An 18,629-nucleotide genomic window follows, 5' to 3' on the forward strand; every position below is an offset into this window, starting at 1 on the left:
AGGTCAACAGACAGTATAATACCCTGCCTCCTGCGTTATTCTTTAATCTGCACATTTCCTGGGAAACATTTTTTGTTTTGCCTTTTTTTTTCTATGAACACAGATCTTGGGAACGTATGCCCAGGAGCCGGGATTACTCAATCCACTCATTCCAATTGTGGCACAATACAGATTACCCAATCCCCTCAATCCCTAATGCAGAAGAAGAAAATTTTTATGGGGTAGGTGGCGCTGTAGCATCATTACTGCTGGTGGGACATCCAGATATACAATACAGTCAAGGGGGGGGGGGTAGTTGCAATAATATTTGTGTTACAGCAGACTGCAAGCAGCATGTGAAGGCTTAGCAATCACCACCACATAATTTCTGTTGTGTTCACCTTTATCAGTGAGTGATACAATTTTTTGAGGACAGGACATGGCAGTGCGTTATCATTCATACTGCGGTCACAACACCTTAATATGATATCTATAGGTGTCCATTAATGTTACCTCTACGACCTTCAGGTCATTGCTAACATACCATATGGATTTTATCAATTGCCTTGCATGACCAGGATGAAGAAATAAAACAAAATCACAACCGTAATCAATTCTCAAAGCTCTCAAAGTATATTCACACACACTTTGTGACCAAAAACTACCATAGTGTAGTCACAACATATTAACACGTTCGTCATTTAACCACATGCGTGAAAATCCAACTTATCTCACATGAATGCACAACCAAATTTGGCTTCTTACTACTAATTGCTGGTATAACACGTAAATCTTGAATCCACTCTTTCTTATTTCTACAAGAAAAAATGTTGTACTTTCAGTTTCACACTTTGCAATTAAGTTCTCTCTCTCTATTCATATACATGTATCCACCTGTATGTATATACAATTAAAAAAAAAAATTAGCTTTTCTTACTTTCCCTTTCGTAAATGATCCCTAGAGATGAGCTGAATGATATCAAAGCCAATCAGGAAACCACAAATTGCACCTGAGAATGAAAATGGGGGAAAAGGGAGTAATAACTCCACATTTTTTCATGTACCTTCCTTAGCTCTCACTCTCCTCACAAAGCTTGTTGATTTCCATGTCAACAACTAAAAATTTGGGTGATTATGTCAAAGCCTCTCGAAAGTATCGCTCATTAATCATTCATGTACAACAACAGCTCATTCAAGTTCAACAGCAGTCTCAACAGCGCCTGCTAGATACCCATTGTTTGAAGTTACTATCGATACCAGTTTCACCCACCACAAACAACAATTATGATATGGTCTCTCATTCATCAAGGGTAACCACTCTAGTATGAGTACTGCTCTTCTAGATGGCCCTGCCAGTATCATTACTATGGCGATTCCAGGGCCCTGTTGCTTAAAACCCTTACCGCTGGACTTACCGCTCCTTTCTAGCAGTAAGTCTTCAAATCAGCGGTAAATCTTATAATCCTTGATGCTGATTGGCTGTGACGCCTAATTTTGACGGTAGTTACCATTGAAATTCAATGGTAAGTTTTATGCAACAGGCCCCAGGTATCTGTTTTTATACCTCAATCTCAAAGAAAGTCATGCAGTTACTTCTAAACTGCTCATAGCACTAAGACATTCAGCAATTAAATACACTGTCATCTGTTTTTCATTTCAACAGTGAATACACAATATGTCACAGTGAGATAGGTATCTACATGCACCTCTTTAACATGCATTTACAACTGACAAAGTGTAGTACATTATTGTGCACAGTTCTCTAAGACTATTAGGGCAACAGAATGGTATTTCAGAAGATTTCAACTACTTCAAGTGTTAATTGTTGGTGTTGAATGCAGATTTAATCATGTAAGAATATATCACTATGGAAAAGAAAAATGATAAGATACAAATAAGGGTGGATAAATATAATTTAGAATGAATGAAAACAAGGTGTAATGCTTTGTTGACGATTGTATTATCAGGTAACAATCCAAGAGAATGAGATATTAGCATTTTTTTAAACATTATTTCTTAGACAGGTTGTGCCTACACTGGGTAAAATAATATGTTTTCATTATACTTCTGCACAGCATACCTGAGTGACCCTCTTATTTACCTAAATGGTCCAATTTTTACATGTTACATAATAAGCTTAGAGCTTGTGATCTTTTAAACTATGTAGAAAGGTCAAATTTCATTTTGCCTACTTTTTGTGGATTTTGAGATGAGTGATCACATTTCACATTTTTTTTTTCTTTTCTGAAGGACATGTAAGTACAGCTCAGACACACTACAAGTAGAGTAAAATAGAAATTTGATTCTTTTTCAGTTTGATGAATTCCTTTCATAAAGTTAAATTACTTTTAATTGCATGAACAAAATGAATACCAGATAAGCAGAAGTACAAACATTTCAGGAATTGGAAACTAGGAAGATAAGACCTATAACACAGAGCTGCAGGTGCTGACATTATGGTGGATTTACAAGTAACAGTAATGCTTGCATGAAAGTTCAGCAAACAGCTCTCATAGCCCTAGGGCTAGTCCTTGAATTAATTGTAAGTTCTGCAGAGAAACTTCCGTTGGAGTTACATAGGTGTGCACTGCCCCCTTTGCTCTAGGACATACATGCAGCATTTCATCTGAATACATTTGGAGCACACTTTTCACAACTTACTCACACAGCAGGCAGTAATCAATAGGAATTATCCAGACTAGGACAATCTTCACAACTTACAAAAAAAAAAGTATGAAAATGTCAGAGCAAAGGGGTGACTTTTTGTGAGTTTGGTGGTACAATGTTGTGTACATTGCCATATTCATTGTTACATGTCAGTCTTTGGGTCATGAAGCTGTCTTTCCCAGACAGAACAGCATCCCTTGGAAAAAGATTATTCTACTGGAAGGTTTGATGCAAGAATGCCTATGGAAAAGAAGTCAATCAAAATGGTAGACAGACCATTATTCGTGTGAACTTGAGGCTTTTTGGCAGTAAACTACAACAAATGGGGGGGGGGGGAGAAAAGAGAGATGACATACGTATGGCTAAGCTTACTTCCTAGGTACCAGTGCAAGGAGGAATGCGGCACGATTTTAGGTTTTTGGCAGTGATCCCTCTGACGCTTTTCTACACATAATTATTCCTCTCATTTGAAAACACTACAGCCAGTAGATTGGAGCACATCTTCTCTTCCAGTATCATAAGACCCAGGTAATGCATGTCTTGTTTACATTCAGATGTGGGATCTAATTTCACAATATCTATGCCATATTTATTCTGAACGAGATCTGATTATTGCTCCATTTCTTCACCCCCATCCCAGTCCCTATCAAAATAACCTTCCTTTTGCATGATTCTGCATCGATAGTTTTGAAGTCTGATGGACCGCACAATGTTCCTCCAATCATGAAACTGTAACAGGAAAAGGAAATGGCAGTCTACAGCTTGAACATTAATGTCGCTGGTATAGGTTTGACTGTATTTCAGCTATGCATGAGACTGCATGACAGCTAGTACTGGGTGTTTGCTATTATTACTATTTCCTGGATGCTATTATTTGAGCTTTTCCTTGTTTTTTTTAGTCTGGTTGGGTCTAATGAAAGCAAGGCTTGAAATACACAATATTAACAGGGTAGCAGTTTGGTCAGTAGTTCAGATTTACAGTAAGTAATCTGATGGACCTGCAAACACAGGACAGTTGGGAAAAAAAAATCCTGTCCTCCAAACAAGGATGTAGCTCAGGAAGGGAGACATACGCTCCATAGAGCCATTGTAGGACAAATGTGATTAGCAAATAAGAACACAATAACCCAACATGTCTGAGAAGAAGCCTCATGAATATTCACTTAAATTAAGACCACAACAAAAAGACTGAATCATAAAATATATAATTGTATAGTACAACAATAAATATATTGGGGTAATAACGCACCACCATAGAACTGTGAAGGTAATTTTGAGGTGCTCGTCGGACAAAAGTGTCACTGAAATTCTCAATGCTATCATGTAACTGCTCTCTAACCACATATCAGCTCCTTCAATCTTTTTTTCACTGAGCATTTCCCATGCATATCTCCTGTGATTTAAAACTGCTGAATAAAGGGGGAGCGGGGTTGGGTAGCTCCTGCATTCTCTGAGGTACTCTTTGTCTGCAAAGCCCTTTTGATTCCACAAAAACCTTTTCAAAAAGCTGACATTTAGAGGAAGAACGACCCAAGTCAGACATATGTTGTTAGATGAAACTAAAGAATTTCTTTGAGTGTTGTTTGTACCATCTCTGAATGCTCAGGTTTCATTACATTGTGGCCATGAACTATGTGGCACTGTATCTGACAATGTGACAGTAAAATTCCAATGCCACCATAACATTTATGACAAGCAGCATAATTTCATGCTATAATGAATTTCACATTTTTACCACCAGCCATGGGATGCTACCGTGGAAAGTCTTTACATTTTCAAGGTTTTGCCAATGATTTTGGCACACGCCACGCATCCTCATAACCTTGAGGACATTATACAGAGCAGGACTGTTTTTTACATGTAAGTCTCTTCTGTTCATTATCTTATGATCAGCTCATTCCATGGACTACGCATCAAGCGCGTGGTGCTAAGATCAGAATATTAAACATCTTGACCAAGAAAAAAAAGAAATGGAAGACCTTACAAGCTAGTCCCAGGTCTGTATTTTCATCTCTTTTGTTTCAATAGCTTCTTTGTCTTCTACGGATGGTTTGGTCATGAGTGGTCTCCAGCCCTGTTGGCGGTAGGCTCCGCTGCCGCCTCAGCCCCAGGGGCTGCACTGTTTGGCATCGGTGCCGTGGCCGTGGTCGCTGAGAAGACTGTGGACGGAACGACGTCGTAGCCCAACTTCTTCATGTCGCGGGAAATTATGTTCAGCTGGCATTTGATGCTTCCCTGAGATCTGACTCTTGTCACTAATAGACAAAAAGGAAGAAAAAAAGACAGGATAGTAGTAGATATGATGACAAGACAGGAAAGTAGAGGACAACTGCATTAGTAGGTAACAATATGTCAATATGTATATAATATACAGATAGATAGATTTATATAGATACATGTAGATAGATAGATAGATAAATAGATAGATAGATAGATAGATAGATAGATAGACAGATAGAAAGATACAGAGATATGCAGATAGAGAGACAGGCAGACGTAGATAGATAGATAGATAGATGGATAGATAGATAAATACAGATATATACAGAGATATGCAGATAGAGAGACAGACAGACATAGATAGATAGATAGATAGATAGATAGATAGATAGATAGATAGATAGATAGATAGATATAGATAGATAGGTAGATATATGGATCTATAGATATACATACAGAGAGAGAAGGGTCATGTTTTCTTTTTAAACAAAAATTGCATAGATTTGTTATTACCCAGTGCCAAGAAGACCTGGTCCTTTATGAAATTTAGATTCAGTTTGAAATATTACTGGCCAGGACAACAAGAAGAGTAAGCATCTGGACCTGTAATTATTCTATGAACTTTGTCAACTAGACAAGAAAAAAAAATCATTTCAAGCATGATTAGGGTTTTGGTCTCTAAAATGATATCTGTGATGTGCCTTAACATTTTGGCTCCTTTTGGGGTTTGCAGAGCAGTGAGGGGGTGATAGGGGTAAATGCCTGCTTTGGAAAATTTATTCAGAAAAAGAGGACAGCTCCAAGGGGTGTTCTACTGTCTCTCATCTTACCTTCTCGCCCCTCTCCTCTGGCCACCACATTGGTGTCGACATACTCTGGGCGTCGGCCCATGAACCACCTATGAGAGATTTAAAGAAGACCAAACAAAATACATTTCATGAGAGTAAGAACATTTTCTGCAACCTGCACAGGCTACCAGGAGAAAACTAAAATTTGGGCCCAGGGTTCACGCTGAAACATTCCTGCTACCAAAACAAAAGTCATGCGCTGCACGCAATGCACCATGGAATCTGCCTGAGGCTGGCTGAATCACGCAATATTTTTGCAGCAAACACTACCAGAAATAATTTTTGATCAGCTCTGCCAGTTTTAGTACGTCAAACACTATGAAGTGATCTATCCAATGAATTTTTATGAACCTGTTCAAAGGATATCATATTAAAATGACCTAGCAAAAGTTATCATTTCATCCTCACATTTCTTCATAACTTTCAGAACTTTGGTGTCCTTGTTGATGAGCTGTAAACAATGGTTGTGCCAAGTGCTACATATACCAATGTTTGCTCTGCTACTTGCGACACTATCTTACCATCTTAGTTAGATAAACATGGATGCAGTCCTCTGATTTGGTAAATTTTTTGCATTATCTCTATCATTTCAAATGCCCGAGGGTTTGACTGAATAAAATTAACAGAATTAATAGATTTACAATGCTTCCGCAGACTTTGATTTAGGTCTCTATAGTGACATAGTAGATGCAACATGCACATTCATCGTCAGTAATGAAGATGAAATCAATACTTGAAAAATTACTTGCAGCTTCATAAGGTATGATTAATTTACATCAAGTATTTGTAATGGGGCATTAACACCCATGAATCAATGATGTTGTCATACACTGGATGATTTGTACTGGATGATTTGTAACATTTTGGTTTTCCTGAACGCTAATGACCTTTGTGTGACCTCTCTGATTGTCTTTTTGCATAGAATGATTACAGAATATCAGCTTTCATGCAGGTATTTTCGTAGAGTATTTTCAAAAAGTATGAGAAACATCATCAACTGAATAACAAGACTTCATGGGTCGGCAGAATGTGGCACATGGATCACGAGATTCCCCATAGCACTCCATATCTTCTTTTTATAGCCTGCAGGCCTGGGTCACGTTTTTGGCATTAAAATATGATATACATGATTATTGCTGTATGAAGAGTTCATATCTTGCCAGATATACCTGCAGCCAAACATATTATAATCAAACACATGCTCCGATACTGGAATCTGATACATGATTGAATATTGCCAAAAGATCAAGAGTTCATGTCTTGCCAGATATAATTGCACACAAACAATTTATCCAAAACCTCACTCAAGGTACACACATATAAACTCTAGTGAACCCTACTTCCATGGTCCCCTAACCTTTATGATGGGTATCCATGAAGTCATAGAACAAACCAAAACAAAACAAAACAAAATCGCCAAATACAGCATAAACTTTAATGAACCTGTATCAGAGAGACATAAAGTCTTTGCTAAAGGCACACTGAACCATTCCCTAGGAATAATTTGTTTGGTTTAATAGTAGCATAATATTTATCAATAGTGTATTTGCCGATACCAGCAAGCCCTCGGAACATTCAAAACTAGCGGAGACTCTCAAGTCAATACCTATACAAACTCTTTCTTTTGAATACACTACCCTAGTATAAGTGGTATGATAATATATACATGGGCTTCACAGCAGTTTGCTGTGAAAAAGTAAGCAGTTGTAGCCCTCCACAAAGATAACTACGAAAAAAAAAAGCCTTCCAATTGCCTGCAAATATCTTAGATATTGATACCTCATAAATGGCACCAGAAAATTAATGACCAGTGGGGTCGATACCAACAAGCATATAACCTGTGTACCATCATAATGAAACACACCACACACACACACACACACACACACATGTGGACACACTAAAACCACCACTCATACTTTAGGCTGATACAAATACAACATTTTTTGACAGACAAAGTTGGTAATATTGGCATGGTCATTCTGAACTTCTTCTGACAGCATACAGGCTATGTACCATTCTAAAAAAAAAAAAAAAGAGAGATAGAAATGTTGCTATGGTAACCTGTTCCTCTTGCAATTTTCTGAGAGCCTCCAATGCCCCAAAACAAGATTCTTTTAGCAGGTCGACAGAGAACAGACAGGTTGGTAATCAACCTGTGCGAAAACAGTCTAGCAGTAAATGTATCCCCCTTCTCGGTCAACTACATGTGCCATCAATAATACGAATATCGGTCAGGTGCGTGGTTTGAATAGAGAGTGCCCTGATGGGCTCTCAAAATCTTTTGTTTCTTTGAAATGACATGCCTTTATTTTGTAAGGCGTTCTTCTGCAACACTATTAAAAGAAGTTTCCACTGTATAAATTTGGAGTTGTTTCCATTTAAGGTCATGCTTTGCCAGAAAAACTCAGTAATGTGCAGTGTATTCAGATGAAGGAGAAACTTCCTTTGTCCTGAAGTATGTAATATCATACTATCCCGGAACTACTTTGAACGTATTGCAGCTAAAAAAGAGCACGCATTATCATGTCTCTTCTAAATGTTCTGTAAAATTAATCACATTTCACATAAATATCAAATCAAAAGCATTACTCTGGATATCATTACCCTACACTAAGATTAATTTTTCAAATTGCTCTAAAATGACCATATCAGAGGACTTGAACGTCTATGTTCAAGTGGTTATTACTTTCATTATTTGATGATATTTTCTCCTAGTGTTCATGTTTCTTGTGGAAAGGGCTCGAAATAGAGTGTCAGTAACTGTATCTCTATTTGTAGACATCATGAGGACAGTGTTAATGCATGACGGAATCCAAACTAAGACATTTAATTGTAAATTGGTAATTGCTTTTATTTGTCTTACATGTATTTCAGCTTTTGTTAGGTACCTGAACCGGGAAAATACCCACTTAGAAGTCTATTTCATTTGTTACATGCTGTAGTATGATTTGCGGAACTGAATATGACACTATGGGGAAATTTAAAGTCATTCCCATGAATGCACTTGTGCACTAAAGACAAATGTCCCATACGTAAGTTGAGCCGTGTCCCATACGTAAGGTGTACTTCCGTTAATTAAACCAACATCATGAAAATATGCTTTATTCTTTTGCAGTGAAACGTTGCTGAAAGATACTTCAGTATTGTACCTTTCTTCACTTCTAAACAGAACTTGATCAGTAAGGTACTTTCAGAGAATTTTCAATTCAAACTTTATTTTGAAAAATCCAGTTTTTCTCTGGTCCCATACATAAGTTGCCATATTTTTCTTAATAAAGTAATTAACCCAATGTCAAATGACATCAAACTTACATGCAATATTCTTCTCAGGGATACCAGTCCTCCTGATGATAAACAGTAAAATCCAAGTGCTCCTTCATTACTTTTAGGTTTGAAATCTCTGAATGTCCCATATGTAAGGTGCGCTATATCTTGGACTTGCTCTTAGAAGCAACCAATGAAAAAAAAAATTGAATTGGTATAATTAATTTTAAGTATTGTTAAATGTACAAAATGTGAACAATAAAAATGTTTCTGGACTAAACTGTCCAGAATAATGGTTTAGTGAGCAAAATAATGATATCTCCTTACATTTCAGGCTAATTGTGAAATGTTCATATTAGGATGTTTTGTGATACAACTGACCTGCACACATGCATCAAATGTGATATCTCGAACATTTTTTTTTAATATCACTGCCCCCAATGGTAAAAAGTAGTGAATAGTAGGAGTCTGGGGCTGCTCCCTGTAGTGTAATGGCAAGGTTGGGGCTATGTGTGCAAAGAAACGGTAGTTGGATATCAGGCTGTTCAAGGAGACATCAAGCCTCGGTGCTGTCTCCATAAACATTGTGTGGCCATGTAACTGCAATTGGGGCTGCCACACCCAGCTGGTCTTAATCAACAGATACCCACAGATAGTGGATAGTGGTAAGTGAATTACAGGTAATTGCAGCATCCTACAGTGACGGTAAAAGAAGAGAAATGTATTGACTATTCCTTTGATTATAAATGTCTGTTATTATTGATTGTAAATTGTGTGAGATAAACTGTTGCAGGGCAATCTGAATGTCATCTAAAGGAATACCTGCATTATTGTAAATTCCACCTGGATTGAAGACATTGCTCTAGTGCTCTGGCTATCGAGAAGCATCATGGTGATTTTAACATTTGAAGGGCTGCCCCCAAAGGGAACGACTCACTGCTCGAAGTGAAGATGGGAAGGCACTTCTCGACAAGCACCAAGGCAAGGGAGACTGCCGACCTGCACCATATTCTTGGATACTAAGGGTACGTCATAGTGCCATACATTGAGAGAGCAACCCGTCCATGCGTGAATTGGACTCAACTCTCTGCAACAGAGATGAATGCCATCGTACCAACACCAGCGTAACAAGGCCCTGTCATCTCTACACTCGATTGTTGAGGAAGCACTATAGATGTCATGAGCTAAACACACTCCAATCATATAATCTAAAGACATCAAAGCCAGAAAGCCATTGAGCCAACGACAACCTATGTTCATCTAATTTTTTGTTCATAATTGCTGTATTAAAGGCATAGACAATTAAAGCATTAAAGTTTGTGTTATTTATTATTTTCTCCGTTTCACTCGTGAGTGAGTTAATGTCTGTAAAAGTTTTCAGAGATGATTTTGCTTTCTTCCACTTTATTTTCATTCTAACAGGTGGAAATTGGACCAATTCTGTGACAGTTTGAAAAGTCTGAACTGAATGAATTTCTATTGTAGTTTTATTTATTATCATTATTTTTTTTAGATTAAAAATCAGTCCCTTCAACTGCTATGGATCATCACAGGCAATTGTCACTTCATTCAACTTGTGGAGGCTTTCACACTGAATACTTTGAAGACAAGAAACAAAAAAGAAGAAGAAAAGATAAGAAAAGCCTTGAGCCCCAAGGCACTTGTTGGAGGCATATGACTGCACAGATTCATTTCACTGGTCAATTCCAAGTATTCGTAAAAGATGCTACCCACATATCACAAAATTACTCATGACCAAATGGTTTAGTTGCGTATAGTATTTCACCACCTTACACACTTTAAATTGGGAACATGGGAAAGTCATTATAACCTTTGGCCATTCATCAAATCCACTCCATTGACCATTTCATTTTAATACCTTTAATTCGTTTACGAGATACCCTCAACATATATGATAGATATATTAAAGAGAATGCATTACAGGCACAGGGACCTGGGAACAAGTTTTATAGAATGCCTGGGGGAATTGCTGGTCTGGGCGAACAGTATGATATCTCCTTACATCACACCATAATGAAGAGAATTCCAGGTACAGATTAATTGGCATTTATAATTCATCACCCGGGCAATATTTCATAAAGACATTGTAAGGTCACCAAGTAAAAGGCCACCTCAACCAAGTCAACTGACCATTAGAGACGACAGTATCACATTTGAAAGAGAGTACGATATCATATGCCCTCGCCCACTACACTTTAATAGTTTAATCAGCAGGAGAACAGCACAACAACAACAACAAAGAGAAAGTGACGGCACGGATCATATGACAGTTTATGTACTGGATGTGCTGCATGACTTCATGAACTTTGGAAAACATGAAAAACGATAAGCACATTTAACTGAAACCAATGGCCAATTCAATCAAGTCAATTGACCATTACAGTAGATAGTATTACACTGTATATAATTTGTATCAAAAAGATCATATTATGCCCTCATTTGCACAACGACCAATGCCAGTCTGGGGGCATGGATCATACGACGGTATCGGACATACTGTGTGACTTCCTGAATTTTGGAAAACATGCCAAAATGTATTAAAGCAAAGGTAAAATAATGACTGCAGAGATCCAAGCGTGAAATTAAATCAATGGCCACTTCATGAAGGGACAAAACAGGAAATATGAAATTCAATCAATTCAGAATGACAGGCGATACATAGAATTCAATACAAAAAAGAATCAAAGTCACTTACACTTTGAGAGTGCTCTTATTCCTTTTCCAACTGCTATTTTCATAAAATTCAAGCACTAGTATTGAATTAAACAAGAAAATACATGCAACTCTTTCCTGGTAGAGAAAAAGATCTGTTTCATTTTGGACAATTCAATGGAAGAGAACTGAAATTGCAATTAAAATGAAATGCTTAAAAAATACAAGATCAGGTAACTTAATGTGTAACTTGTAGCTTAACTCGAAAGCTATCAGGCTCTTTCCCTATCACTTTCTGTCTCTTTTTACTGATTAGATGTACATTAATGCTGACCTTTGACACTGCATGAGAGATGAAAGGTACAACATGACACAAGTAACCTTTAAAGGACAAGTTCACCTTCATGTACACATGGATAGGGAAAATCCAGCAATATTTAAAACACATCAGTATAAGTTTGAGGAAAATCGGACAATACGTTCAAATGTTATGAATTTCTGAAGTTTCACTGCCACCACCATGTGTGTTGGAATAAATCATAGAGTTAATCGTTTATCATTATCAAGGTGGTATTTGTTCAAATTAATCACTTGATAATGACAGCATAATTCTGAAATTATTCTGTTTTTAAAATGCATTGAAATATCCTCCTACAGCTCAGATAGTAAACTTTACAAATTTCAGAAATTAGGTGACCACAAAACTCAGTTGTGTTCTGTGAGTGGTAATCAGTCAGTCCGCAGCACCCGATAATTCGCTCGTATTTATTCAACTCGTATGCAGGCCCGCTCTAGGCTTGCATACGTAATGAGCTGCGTAAGGGGATTTTGTCCTTGGGCTTTCGGCAACAAAAATACACCTTATATTCACAAATGTGGTATCAAATTCAAGGAAAATATGTAAACTATCGTCACATGTTACTCAAATTATTGTAAATGAAGAATATCATAGCGTAATTTGAGCTTGAAAAATGATGAAAAAAGTCAGTCGTGCAGTACACGTTCAAGACGTCAAAAAAATATCAAATTCACCTTGCGTCTCAATGAAAATGCTTTATTTGGTAGTCCATCTCCTAATCTTTGTATCCATGTAAATATTTTGACAATTTGTTGCTTAATCCGGTCAGGAACCAGTAAAATATACATCAATGTCTGTGCTGATCAGCTTGAAACTGTGTAATCTCAAGAGTAAGCTCTCTCACTGGACAGCGCTTGCATTCAGCGCTTGCATTACATCATTACGCGGCTACATAACGGTTTCATGCCACTTGCGGTTTCTTGGCACGCGTGTAGTTCAAGCGCTGAATGCAAGCACTGTCCAATGAGAGAGCTCTTTCGCGCCACTGTACACTTTGTGTAGAGCATACTTCCGGCTTAGGAGTGAATTTTACAGACATTTCAAAATGGAAAAACTAGCATAAATCATGCTTGCGTCTCCTTGACTCCAATATATGATGAGCATCTAAGTTTCCTCTCTACGAAAAAGCCAAAATCAGAAACAACAGTTTCTTAATCCGGTCAGGAACCAAAAAAGAACTTTAGACGACAAAATCTTCCGTGAAAAGCAGGTAAAATTTATGCAAATTCAACTGATTACAGTATATAGTCATGATAAGATCCGATGTTATACGCAAATTTAGTATCAAAATAAAGATCAAAGTCTGGAGAACAATTTACCGTGACTTGTAGCCATGACAAATGTATGTACAAGTCGCTACACTGTGAAAACCATAGCCCTATCAAAGTCTCGCAAAATCTCGCACAACGAGACACCTTTCGAACGCAAAGATCATCAACGAGAGTGCTGTATAAATCTTGCCGGATCGGCTCATTAGCATACGTGCTGCGGACTGACTGTAATTGGCTCATTTTTGTTTCAAATAAACCTAACACTAAGTTTGCAAAGAGACAGCTACCGAGTCATGTTCTGCGAAATGACAAAAGTACCAGTTGCAGCAAAGCAAATGAAGCACAGCCAAATGCAAGGACAAAGCAATTGAGTTATCCAATTACAGTTCCAAGGATACCTTAGTCATCTGGTAGGTGTCTCCTATTACATTAAAAGCACTTCTATCAAAGTGATGCGCACTTACAGGTGCATTTTGGCTGGTACAATATTTTTTATCTAAATAAAAAAACACACTATACCGTTCTCTACTGGGTATAAGTGACATTGGTGGATTCACACTCTTTGTCAGTCACAAAACTTCGGGTGAGTTTGGCTGCGTTTCTCTTTAAGGGAACCCAAACCCAAAGAGCAATGTGAATTGAGTGAAAGCAGTAACATTAGTAGAATACATCAGTGAAAGTTTGAGGAAAATCGGACAATCGATGCAAAAGTTATGAATCTTTAAAGTTTTTGTGTTGAAACTGCTGGATGAGGAGACTACTAGAGGCTATGGCGTAAATATTCATAACTGAATGGTACAACAACAACGTATGAGTGGACAACAATACCAAGAAAATATACAGATAATTCAACAAAAATTCGCTTTTTCTAGCATTATGAAAGAGCACTTGACTGATCGCTTTCAGAAAGCAGGGGGAATAATTGTATGTCAGTATCAAGTTGATTGAATTTGCAATTTTCATGAATAATGAATTTTTGTGGAATTCTTTTTATAGTTAGCCCGTGCGTAGACCACTGGCGCTAAGCTTGAATGAACATTGTGGAGGTAGCTATGAGTGGACCTTCTATTGTCAAGAGGTGAAAACTGTCTTGCCTCCCCTTGATCATGATTGCATCACAAATAAAACTTTTAAGGTGGTTTTCTTAAAGATAATAAAAAGTTTTGGTACCTCAAAAGTTTCCTTGAATTTCCTTGTCTTAGTTTGTGTTTCAGGTTAAAGTACCTTTCATATAACTAACACTGTGAGACTTACTCGCCCCAAAGTGCTCTCATGTCTTAGTAATCATGCAATTAACTGCGACCAGCAGCCCCATACGCATAGCGACCAGCAGTCCCATACGCATAGCGTAATCGGGCTTCGCATTGTAGCATTCAGGATCATGACAGATTTAGTATCGCAGGATAAATGTCAACTTAAAATCCCAAAAATTCTTCAATTTGAAGACTTACCAATTAATGTGAAGTATTGAAAACAGGCTTCGGGCAACGTTTGGTTCTGCCTATAGTCCCTTTCTGTTCGAAGTGATGACTGAATGTGACTCGGTCGAGAGGACCTTGGGAGAGCTACATACACTGAATACTACAGCCAGCGCATGCGAACACATCACATGCGCACAAATTTCAAATCCATCAACGGATAAGATGTTTGTGTGCGCATGCGCTGGCCGCAGTAGTCAGTGTATGTAGCTCTCCCAAGGTCCTCTCGACCGAGTCACATTCAGTCATCAATTCGAAAAAGAGAGGGACTATTGGCAGAACCAAACGTTGTTCGAAGCCTGTTTTCAATACTTCAAATTAATTGGTAAGTCTTCAAATCGAAGAAATTTTTGGATCTTATGTTGACATTTACCCGCGATACTAATTCTGTCATGATCCTGAATGCTACAATGCGAAGCCCCATTACGCTATGCGTATGGGGCTGCTGGTTGCAGTTAGCTATGCATACAATGGGCTGCACGCTGCTGGTCGCAGTCAGTGGTTTCGTACAATATTTATTGACGCCGTACGGCGATGGCACTGGTACGAAACCATTATTGCATGATTACTAAGACATGAGAGCACTTTGGGGCGAGTAATTCTCACAGACAATGTACTTTAACGTGAAACACAAACCAAGACAAGGAAATTCAGGGAAACTTTTGAGGTACCAAAACTTTTTATTATCTTTAAAACGCTGATTTCCTAGACCACACAGCATGGTCTCATAAAATCATCAATATCCCTGCAACCAAGTCCTTTATGAGTCGTGTCATATGAAATTAAAGCAGAAGAGCAAGGGAATAATGTCATGTCATTTTCAGAAAATCAACCACCCTCGACTTTTGGATCCTTTTGTTGTAGCGGGTCACATAATATATCCACTGATGGGGACTGTGTGGTTTTCGACCGTACTCCGGAGAACAGCGAATGAAGATCAATTCAATGAGACTACCCATACTACCCCACACTACTGGCTATTTAAACCCACAACCTGCTGTTAACAAGGCCAAGTTTCTGGACACTACAAAACATTGCTTACATTTCCTGCGAGAGAAAAATAAAACCCAACATTCTGCATGTGCTGATAAGATTTGCTGTGAAAACCTACTTTACATGATACCCATATTTGTCAAAAGAACATACAGCTGTAGTTGACAAAAACAGAAGAGGATAGGGGCTTCAACCTCCGCGGTATAGATCTAAACAAATACTTCCATGTTGGTTGTTTGTAGAGTAAATAGTATGCCTCAGGTTTCAATATTTTCATTACATTTGGGCCGGTTTCTATGCCCAGATGGCTTGCAGCTTTTACAGGCTTAGCCTGTTACAATAAAATCAAACAAGTATTCTGTAATTCAAACGTAACTCTCAAAATAAACAAGAGACCCGGGGGGGTCACGCGCTCACCAGAGTATCGCAAATTTCACCTTCCATGCATTCTTGCACACTCTTACCTGAGAACATTGGAAACTTAGGTCTGCATATGGATTCCCCCCCCCCCCCCCATCAACTCCAGGGTGGGGGGGGGGGGGGGGGGGGGGCAAGCAGCCCTGGATCTGCAATGAACAAACTTGGAACTAAAGTCATCAATGTACAAACTCATGGTATTAACTAGTATGCTTTATCATTTCTGGTTCTAGAGTAGAAGATTTTAAATATTCCTTAATGTGGGGGGGGGGGGGCGGGCTACCCCTTATTCTGCCAATCTCATGAACAAACTTGAAACTACAGACATCAATGTACTTACTCATAGTGTTATCTAAGCCCTTTCACTCCTGGTTCTAGAAGATTTTTAAAGATTCCTTAATTATAGGGGGTTCGGGCCCCCAGTGCCCATTTGAACAAATTGAGATCCTATCCCCCTAGGGATGCTACCTACAAAGTTTGGTGAAAATCAGACATGGGGATATCAAAGTGAAGATGACAATGTACAGTTTAGGCCCCATTAGGACCCCTCCCCATCCCCCTCCCCTGGGTCCCAAGGGGGGCACCCCTGATTCCCCCATGAACAAACTTGAAACTACAGCCATCAATGTACTAACTCATAGTATTAACTAAGCTCTATCACTTCTGGTTCTAGAGAAGAAGATTTTTAAAGATTCCTTAATTTTAGGGTGTTTGGGCCCCCCTGGGGCCCCCCAGGTGGCCATGGTGCCCATTTGAACAAATTGAGATCCTATCCCCCTGGGGATGCTACCTGCCAAGTTTGATGAAAATCGGTCTTGGGGTTCTCAAGAAGAAGATGAAAATGTAAAAAGTTTACGCACGCCGGACACCGGACGACGCACGCCAGACGCCGGACGAAGAGCGATCGCAATAGCTCACTTGAGCCTTCGGCTCAGGTGAGCTAAAAAAAAAAAATCATATCTAGGGATTTTGTTATTGCTGTAGTTGCAGTTGTAGTTTAAAGTTTGACCTGACCCATCAAGTCTCAGAGACATTTCCATAGTTTAATGCAGCTGTGTCTTTTAATTGCAAATTTTACTCTTCGTTTTAGTGTTTCATAACAAGGCAGAGTGAACATAAATTTCATTCATTTTACTCCTTTTAGACCCCGTTTACAGTGCGGGGCTCAGCCGCGGCCGAGCCCGCCTTCATTTCAGTGTAAATGCGCAAACAGCCAAATGCGGGGCCAAAATTGGCCGCGCATTTGGCCACGCTCTGGAGGTGGTCTAGCGGCCGAGCGCGGCCTTTTCTCAGTGTAAACGCAAACTGGGCCAAATGCGCGGCCAATTTTAGTCTGGCTTCCAAACCCTCTGCCCGTACTATTTCATTATTCAGGATATTAACCCCCTCAACGTCGAAAACTAGTATAGTTTAATGTGGATTTGTCCTGCAAGGATTTTTCCTTCGGCAAAGGCCTTTGCCCGAATGGGTGACTTTATCGCCACAGAATCCAGTTGGTAAAGGGTCTGAAAACCAGACTACACCAAATCATGTTTGTTTACAAGCAGAGCGCCACTACGACAAAATATTGAAAGGTTTGAAATAAAAGCGCGGCCGAGCCCGGCAGCGTGAACGGACAAAATTGCGGGGCTCGGCCCCGCAATTGAGGCTGGGTTTGGCCGCGGCTCGGCCCAGTCCCGCACTGTAAACAGGGTCTAACACTCATATGAAATTTTATGCATTTCTGTTGCACAATTATCAAAAGCCTGATACTAGGGTAATCACGTCATTTGTACCGGGTATGTAAATACGCAAAACATTTACGAGATAAAAGTTGATGTTTCTAATCTCAAATTGGCAAATTCTGAAAATTACTTGTTCAGTCACATGCCCACAGCACATTTTCTACAAGTCTTGAAAATGATACAGTTCCATAGGTTTACACTAAAATAAGAATATATACAATCATATTGTTGCCTACTCAAGTAGGCCTAGAACTCATCATGTTTGTTTTAGTTTTTTACTAGTAGATCTGCTCTCAGGAGAGACGGGATCTTTTAAACTATATTGCATAGCACTGCCTTCAAATATGGCTTGTATGGAAATATGATTTAAAAGAAACACTGCTTAATTCTGTTGGGCACTGCACGTGAGATACATTGAAAAATGAATATGAAAATTCAAGATAATGTCTATATGTTTTCTGAAAAGTACTTTGACTGTCTTGGACAGATGCCTAAATGTCTGCTTAAATGTTGTTGGCAACGCACAGAACAACTATTCTAAATGCAGAGAAGTTGTACGTCCCTAAACAACACATTTTAATAGTCCTTGATCACACGTACTAGCTTTTCATCCTATTATATTTTTCTAACTGGCAGTCATCATATTCTGTATGACCACACCATGTTGGTGTGATATGTGTTTTATTGTTTTTGTTTTGTTTTTTATAATCATCATCTACAAGCAATACTCCTGG

The 18,629-nt window shown here is 38.7% G+C and overlaps 1 protein-coding gene across 1 annotated transcript in view; it reads right to left on the reverse strand.

Annotated features, from left to right (window-relative positions):
- Nucleotides 1-3,443: 3,443 nt before the first annotated feature.
- The window catches only part of LOC139741087 (B9 domain-containing protein 1-like), a 62,382-nt gene continuing 47,196 nt past the window's right edge, over nt 3,444-18,629 (reverse strand). Inside the window, exons 6-7 of the mRNA XM_071651676.1 lie at nt 5,697-5,764; nt 3,444-4,901 (exon numbers count right to left, since the gene is read on the reverse strand). Of these exons, the coding sequence (XP_071507777.1) occupies nt 4,702-4,901; nt 5,697-5,764 (268 nt within the window). The 3' untranslated portion in view covers nt 3,444-4,701. The remainder of the gene's footprint in view (nt 4,902-5,696; nt 5,765-18,629) is intronic.

This window comes from Diadema antillarum, unplaced genomic scaffold (genome assembly GCF_040938485.1).
Source record: "Diadema antillarum isolate AM-2024a unplaced genomic scaffold, OU_Dant_1.0 seq00000901_RagTag, whole genome shotgun sequence".
NCBI classification, from domain to species: domain Eukaryota; kingdom Metazoa; phylum Echinodermata; class Echinoidea; order Diadematoida; family Diadematidae; genus Diadema; species Diadema antillarum.